Source organism: Rutidosis leptorrhynchoides, chromosome 1 (assembly GCF_046630445.1).
Source record: "Rutidosis leptorrhynchoides isolate AG116_Rl617_1_P2 chromosome 1, CSIRO_AGI_Rlap_v1, whole genome shotgun sequence".
Classification (NCBI taxonomy): Eukaryota; Viridiplantae; Streptophyta; class Magnoliopsida; order Asterales; family Asteraceae; genus Rutidosis; species Rutidosis leptorrhynchoides.
The window spans coordinates 620,509,502-620,518,635 of NC_092333.1; the positions used below are offsets into that span (position 1 = coordinate 620,509,502).

At 29.1% G+C, this 9,134-nt stretch overlaps 1 protein-coding gene across 1 annotated transcript; it reads right to left on the reverse strand.

Annotated features, from left to right (window-relative positions):
- Positions 1-7,823: 7,823 nt before the first annotated feature.
- LOC139885559 (probable WRKY transcription factor 17) lies at positions 7,824-8,920 on the reverse strand. The gene is made up of 3 exons (XM_071869314.1): positions 8,387-8,920; positions 8,112-8,240; positions 7,824-7,994 (listed from the first exon to the last, which is right to left on the reverse strand). Exons 1-3 carry the CDS (start codon positions 8,890-8,892, stop codon positions 7,853-7,855), a joined length of 777 nt encoding a protein of 258 aa, XP_071725415.1. The 5' UTR covers positions 8,893-8,920; the 3' UTR covers positions 7,824-7,852.
- Between the last annotated feature and the right edge of the window lie 214 nt (positions 8,921-9,134).

The following is a 9,134-nucleotide window of genomic DNA, read 5'->3' on the forward strand; positions in this document are numbered from 1 at the left end:
TCTCCTTCATGGGTAGCTCAATCTGTTTTTCAATACCCAATTTTCTATCGAGCGTTCCTAACACTCCTTTCTTTATCATCAAACTTTTGGTTGTTTAGACCATCTACCATTTTTTTGTTTCCTCTGCATTTAATGCTATGATATCTGAATCATCGGTTATTAATCCGAGGTGGTTTCAGGAAAATTGTGTTTTTAGATGATTAAACGTTGATGGTAATATGGTGGAATATGAAAGGTTCCCTGGTAACAATAAAAGAGCACGCGTATATATCAACGTTATAATAAGGTTGTTTCGTACGAAAAGTCGAAGTTGTCTTGCTGGAGTTGTGACAAAACTGGCTATCTCGAACAGCAGATGCAAAGTTATTTTTAGTAATAATAACGCTAAATGAATTAGCACAGCTACGTGTTAAATGTTTACTCAGGTTCCGAGTGTTTTCAGGTGCATAACTATATGCATAAATCTTTTCTTCCGTATATAAAGTGAGGTTGGTTCATCCTCTTGATTGAGGTGTTTTCAAGAATCATGAAAAGTTTGAACGCAGAATGTAATCGTGAAGATACAAATGAGGTTTAAGATGAAATCAAGTGACAACTTGAAGAAATGTTTAGTTTCATATGTTATATTCAATATTTTAATTCATTTTAATTATCCAATGTTATTAGTCCACAGTCAATAGTCCACAGTTAAAAGTCTAATAATCTATATATAGTTTAATATATAATATTCGAATTAATTACTAAATATCGTGACCCGTGTACATGTCTCAGACTCGATCACAACTCAAATTATATATATTATTTGAGAATCAACCTCAACCCTGTATAGAGAACTTGATCATTACTACATATAGAGTGTCTATGGTGATTCCAAATAATATATATAGATGCGTCGATATGATATGTCAAAACCTTGTATACGTGTCTCGATATTTAAAGTGCGTAAAATAAATAACAGAAATTAAATGACGATAAATAAAGTGCGTAAAGTAAATAACAGAAATTAAATGACGATAAATAAAGTGAGTAAAGTAAATAATAGAAATTTAATGACGATAAATAAAATTGCGAGAATGTAAATTGCGATAAATAAACAGCGATAAATAAATTGCGATAATTAAATGGTAATACGGAATTAACAGTTAGCTAGGAACAGTTAGCTAGGATTTTGTTAGCATGGATTTTTAATAGAATTTCATATTGTTAATTAATCTGTTTCTAATCAATTTTTATTGTGTCCATTATTTCTTCATTATGCCACTTGTTGGATTCTGATAGGTCAAAATCCAAATATGTAATTGGATGAATATGGTTATTCTGTGGTGAACGGATTTGTATATCGGTGGATGTAAGTAGGATAGTATATGACTGTTGAAACAGATTCGGAGAACGTACAATGTAACTTATTAATGTGAAATTTAAATAGTCCTCGGGTATTACCTACCCGTTAAAATATTTTCACCATTAACAGTTTGTACAAGAGAATTTTTAATTACAATCTTTATGAAAACATATATACATATATATTTTCTTCAGATGTATTCATGGATTTAATGAGTTAATATAATATTAAACTCATTTGCTTTTCGGTTAGAACTAGAATAAATAATCTTTAAAACTTTAGAGATTACATATTCGACATGTCGAACGAAGATCATACTCAAAGTACAGATGATGATATTGAAGCATGGATTGTTGATGGTACTGGTGCTGTTATTGATTGTACTGTTGGTGCCGGTGCTGTTGCTGAAGCTGGTACATTTTGCACCATAATTTTCCAAGGCTATAACTCGGGCGCGGAGCTTGTTGACTTCTTCCATTATTCCGGATTGATTGTCGGTCGGTACAAGCGGATGAATAAGGTTTAAAATTTGTGGATAGAATATAATTGTGTCGAACTATTCTAGAAATGAGGCTGAAAATGGTGTTTCGGATAGATTCGTCGGTAATTGCTCCCGGTTCATTGCCAAGAGGTAAATTCGGTTGGTGGGTGGAAAGGATCGCCTTCCTCTCATCTCCATCGGTTAAGTCAACTACGAATCCATCAGATGAACTGGGGATGGTTGATTGGTTGATTTATTCTGGTGACGTTGCCTCCAGAGCTTAGGTGAACATCCATGTCGGAATAACTTTTAGAATAAATAGCTATCGAAATCTGAGGGACTCGAACTGGTTGAGGGATTCATCTCTTACAATCAGATGAAAGATTTTCGATAAGAAATAGATTATAGGATGTAGATTAGTAACCTGCAATACATAATTTTCATATGCATATATAATACTAAAATCCCATAAGTTACGGAGGAATCTACGGGAGTTGTCAGGCAAAGTTACAGTAACAGATACGCTAAGATATGGATTTTTGTCTATACACTATTCATGCAATCATTGCAGTAAGATGTGTCTAGACTAAGAATGTTAAGCAGGTAATTTCCTAAGGATGATAAGCAGATGATTTCCAACTAGAAATGATAAGCAAAACTTTTGACATGCAGACACGGTCGAAGTCCAGACTCACTAATGCCTCATAACGACTTATCAGTTAGACACACTAATGCAGACCTGGTTCGCTAAGACCTCCGCTCTGATACCAACTGAAAGGACCCGTCCTAATCCATCCGGACAAAGTCCATATCGATTATAAACGATTCACAACAGTTGATTACATTGCGAGGTACTTGACCTCTATATGATACATTTTACAAACATTGCATTCGTTTTTGAAAAGACAATCTTTCATTACATCGAAAGTTGACGGCATGCATACCATTTCATAATATATCTATCTATAACTGACTTAATAATAATCTTGATGAACTCAACGACTTGAATGCAACGTCTTTTGAAATATGTCATGAATGATTCCAAATAATATCTCTAAAATGAGCAAATGCACAGCGGAAGATTTCTTTCGTACCTGAGAATAAACATGCTTTCAAGTGTCAACCAAAAGGTTGGTGAGTTCATTAGTTTAACATAAATAATCATTTCATAATTTTAATAGACCACAAGATTTCATATTTCCATTTCTCATAAACATACGTCCCATACATAGAGACAAAATAATCGTTCATATGGATTGAACACCTGGTAATCGACATTCACAATTTGTATATAAGAATATCTCCATCATTCCGGGATCCTCCTTCGGACATGATATAAATTTCGAAGTACTAAAGCATCCGGTACTTTGGATGGGGCTTGTTGGGCCCGATAGATCTATCTTTAGAGTTCGCGTCAATTAGGGTGTCTGTTCCCTAATTCTTAGAATACCAGACTTAATAAAAAGGGGCATATTCGATTTCGATCATTCAACCATATAATGTAGTTTCGATTACTTGTGTCTATTTCGTAAAACATTTATAAAAGCAGCGCATGTATTCACAGTCCCAAAAATATATATAAAAAAGGGAGTAATGGAACTCACGCATATAAATATTGTAAAACAGTTAATAAAGCATTTGCATATATTCTCAGCCCAAAAATGTAATGAGTAAAAAAGGGAGCAAATGAAACTCACACATATAATTATTATAAAACAGTTAATAAAACATTTGCATGTATTCTCAGCCCAAAAATGTAAAGAGTAAAAGGGGCAAATGAAACTCACACATATAATTATTATAAAACAGTTAATAAAACATTTGCATGTATTCTCAGCCCAAAAATGTAAAGAGTAAAAGGGGCAAATGAAACTCACCTAATGTATTTTGTAGTAAAAATACATATGATTATATTGAACAATGCAGGGTTGGCCTCGGATTCACGAACCTATATCATTTGTATATTTATATTAACACACATAACCACAATCAAATAAGCTTACATATATATGACCTAGAAATGATATCATTCTTATATTAATAATATATTTATATTTCATATATTACTTTTATATAATAAAATATTTTGTTATGTTATATGTGTTAAATATATATATATATATATATATATATATATATATATATATATATATATATATATATATATATATATATATATATATATATATATATGTATGTATTTCATTTGTTTATCAAAATAGGAGTTTAAAGTATACTAAGTTAATATTAGTAAAAATCGTGATAATAACATTAATAATATACTTATATTATTAATAACTCTATTAGTGATAATGGCAATGATATTAATACTAATACTTGTAAAAATATTAATTTTACTGTTATTGATAGTTATGATATTGATTTTAGTAATTACATAATAATAATATTTGTGATAATATAAATAATAGTACTTATGTTAATATTAACAATTCTATTATTCGTAAAAAGATACTAATGCTATTATTTACAAAAATAATAATAATTTGTATTATTTTCATAATGACTACAACAACAAACCTTTTCATCATAAAGATAATATTATTAAAGTTTTATAATTAATGATAATATCGTAACTAATACTCATAATAATGATAATAGGTGTAATACTTATAATTATGGTAATAATAATTAAAAGTATGTGAATAATACTAATATTAATGATAATGATAATAGGTTGTATCACTTTCCTAATAATGTTAATAATACTCATAAGCATAATAATAATAATAACAATAATTACAACAATAATTATAATGATAATACTAATAATTATAATAATACTTACTTTATCATTAATATTAATAATGATAATAACACTCCTACTTAATAATAATAATAATAATAATAATAATAATAATAATAATAATAATAATAATAATAATAATAATAATAATAATAATAATAATAATAATAATAATAATAACAAACATCATAATAATAACTCTAATAATAATCTAGTAATAATAATAATAATTGAAATAAAAGTAATAAAAATATACCTTTGAAGCTTTTTGTAAAAAAATTGCCCCGTACAGGACTCGAACTCGTGACCACTCGCAAACTCGCTAACGCCTTAACCAACTGGGCTGATGTTCATTTTCTATTTAACAACAGAACCAAATTATATATAAACTGTATTAATTCAGTTTCTATTTCCTCTCCTTCATCTTGAAATCAAATCGACCAAAATCAAAGCTCATTCACATAGTGGGTTAAATCATTAAGTTAAGACTTTTAATCCAAACAGAAACGATTTTGTCTCAATGTTTTAATCAAATAAATCAGTCAACAAAACAGAAAAAATGGTATACCTGCAGTTTGAAAAAGAAACACGAAGAACACCCAACTCAAAATCAAAATCACGATTTTCAAATTTAGTTTAGAACTTTCAATCAATATACAAGCATCATATATTAATCCTTGTCTTAACTGCAAACGAAAAAAAAAATATAAAGGTCTGCTGTACAGCGACGGTGCAAACAAAAAAAAAATTGATTTTGATTTCAAGAAAGTTTTAGACTAAACTTATAACATGAAAAGGAATCTAAATCATTCCTAGATACTTTCTACACCCTCAATTTGACCAGAAAGATCAAACATAAATCAAATTTTACGATGAACTCAATGGTTGACTTTTGAAAACATAACTTTGACCTTAAAATTCGAATTCGATATGGAAAATTGGAATTCGAAACTTTGCAGAAAGTTTAAGTGAAATATTTATAACATCTTGGCATTAATACTTTTTGAAATTCGATTCGAATTTGAGGTTTGACAATTTAACTGACGAACAGAGCAAAAAAAAAATGTGTTCAGCTATTTCTGTTTTATCTTGATTAATTGGGTTATGCTAAAGGTGGTTGGGATTTATATTTGATAATGTGAGTTCATTAGGTACTTTTACAACTGAATTAGTTGATTATTTAAAGAATGAAGAGTCGACAGATTCAACAATAATGCAGGAATCAGATAAAAGAAAAAGCAGAAAAAAAAAATAATATAACTATGAAAGTGAAATCGATTTATAACTGAATTTGGGTTTTATGAATTGTCTTATAGCCATGAAAGATTCGATTAATTACTTTAACAGACAGGAACAAAAGCTTACACAGTTTGTTGGTGATCATAAACAATTTCGTAGGGTTATACATATTTATATAATTTATATTCATATAACTGTATTTATATTTATATATATATTTATATATATATAAATATATATATATATATATATATATATATATATAAATATATATATATATATATATATATATATATATATATTTGTATATATATATTTATATATAACGGTGTTTATATATATCTGATTATAATTCTTAATTTTAGAAATTAACAAGTATAGATATGTTACTACTATTAATAATACTACTAATAATATTATTGCAAAAGGAATTAGTAATAATAAATGATAAATAATAATATGATAATATTACCACTAATAAAAATTATAATTTTTAGTAATAATAATAATTAATGGTATTTGAACTATAACTAAATTATACTTTTAATTATCCTTACAATAATATTTGTACTTATAGATTATAATCAATCTTATTAAGAAATGTAAATACAATATTAATACTCTTTAATATTTTTATATAATAGTAATACAAACATAATAGTAATAGTAATAATACTATTATTAATGGAATATATAATATTATTATTAACCATAATACTAATTGTACTAATTAACAATGATACTGGTAATAATAATATATCAATTTATATATATCAACATTCATATTTATATATAATCTATCGATTATGATAATGTATCTTACACTGATAAAATTGTTAATATTATTAATGGTATTAATAATATTATTAGTGTTAATAATACTAGTTTTATTGATAATAATTATATTATCAATAATACTATAACAATTTATACTTATCAAGTTTTCATATATATATATATATATATATATATATATATATATATATATATATATATATATATATATATATATATATATATATATATATATATATATATATATATATATATATATATATATACATATATTTATATCCAATTGTAATGATTCGTGAATCGTCGAGAGCAGTCAAATGTCAATTGAATATATGAAACAATTCTAACTTTTTGAGACTCAACCTTACAGACTTTGCTTATCGTGTCGGAATCATATAAAGATTAATTTAAATTTGGTCAGAAATTTCCGGGTCGTCACAAATCAAGGGTGAAGAACCGGCGCAAAGCCAGGTCGCCCAACTAGTAGATAAAATTTGTCTTATTAGTTAAGAATAGTACTATTTAATATTTCATTTTTCACACACCCAACCCCCTAACTTTCATTAAAATACAAATCGAACCCCCCCATTTTATAGTACTATTTAATATTTCATTTTTCACACACCCAACCCCTAACTTTCATTAAAATACAAATCGAACCCCCCATTTTATACTTATATTCTAAAATATTATTTATCCCATCACTAACACTAAAAATATTGAATAATAACACTCACCACGCTACTACTGTGCTACTTTTTTTTTTGTCTCAAACGATAAAAAAGAACTTTCATAAAAGGAACAACCCTTAAATGCTACCAAAAGATGTCGAAAAATATTCTTTTTTACAAAATAGATCAACTAACCTTTTTTAAAAATAAAAAAAAACCGAACGCTAAAAGAAGCAACTTTCACATAGGAACAACCCTTCAATGTTAGATGTCGAATTTTTATTTTTATTTTATAAAATAGGTCAATACTTTTTTTTAATGCGAAGCGAGGGCTCCACAACTAGTTTGTATTTATATCTTTATTGGCATCTATTTCTCACCTTTTTTTTTTTTTTTTTTTTAACTCTAATTTACAAATCACAACTACCATGAAAAATAAAGCTAAACTAAAATAATGCAAAAAAGCATTTCATGGCCTGCTACAATTGACTACGTCCAGTCGAAAAGGTCCCACTATCAAGTTCCCCCTTTTCTTCACTTTGACTCTGCAACTAAACCCGTCAAACCTGTGCCAGTATCGTCGTCGGCGCGTGAATATGTTCTCCGGCATATGTTACGATAAGCATCTTCGAATCGAATATATCTAACTCCACACTCTTCCTAGCCGGACATCCTTTTCCGGTATTACACTTGTAATAAACTCTATACATTTCAAACAATTCGAAATTAGCATCTATCTATACATCCATAAACATTATCCACCAAAATTAATTATTACATGTTTAATTAATAAACTAGATAATTTGTTAAATTAATTACCTAGGGTAATTTGATCCATCAATTCTCTTCTCCCCATACTTCTTCCACGAACAATCATCGGCCGGAATGCTACTAACCTTAGATCCGGTAATCGGAACTCTTATTATTACACGTTTGGATGCTAATTTCCTAAAACGGATATCAAATAAACAAATTATTAGTAGTTATTTAATTTAATTGATTAACATAAAAGGCAAACAATAGCATAAGTTTTGCTAAAATATGCTGTAAGCGTATTTTAACGACTATCAAACGTTATTAGTTATCACACACACCTTCTCTTACAACAATGACAGCCTCTGTTACTGGATCCCTGCAAAGAAACTGATGGACGTTCGGCGCGGCAACGTTTCCGGTGTGATGACGGAAGCGGCGGTTTCCGATTTGAAAACGTCGGTGCCGGAGCTACAATACCTAAACCGCAAAATTGTTTACCGTTTGAAACGCTTCCTTCTTCTCCTGGATTTAACGGAGATAATAACGAAGACGAGTTCGTTGACGTAGACGATAACGACAGCGACGATGACGTTGTTTCCGTGGCAGATTTGTTGTATAAATATTCGTTTGAATTTTGCTTTAAATGGAATAAAACCGGTGCCGATCGTGTAGAAGTAGACGGACCGTGAGAATCGGAAGATGACGGTGACGGTGAAGGTCCGCAGCGAAAACGAGCGTGGCCAGTGCGTTTGATGGCGGATGGAACGGTGAAGTTGTGATCTGTTAACTGGAACATGCGCTTGAAATGTTCGGTGGATTGAATTCCGACGAAATCAACGGCCATGATTTGTTCTTGTTGAAGGGAAGAATGTATTGTAGTTGTAAGAAGAAATAAAAATAGAATAAAATAGGAGATTAAAAGAGGAAATTTTGGAGGGGGGGGGGGGGGGGGGGGGGGGGGGGTTATTTATTATAGAGAGGGGGTCAAAAGAAGATGATGAAGTAGGTTGACCTTTTTAGGATTCGATATATATAAAATCGACAAATGGAGTTCAGTGGTGGCCCGATTGTGAATAAAAGTCCAAC

Coding starts and splice junctions, on each gene's coding strand:
- LOC139885559 (XM_071869314.1), bottom strand. CDS start 8,892: ATGGCCGTTGATTTCGTCGGAATTCAATCCACCGAACATTTCAAGCGC. Junction 8,241..8,386: donor TGTCATTGTTGTAAGAGAAG/GTGTGTGTGATA, acceptor TATCCGTTTTAG/GAAATTAGCATCCAAACGTG. Junction 7,995..8,111: donor GATGGATCAAATTACCCTAG/GTAATTAATTTA, acceptor TGAAATGTATAG/AGTTTATTACAAGTGTAATA.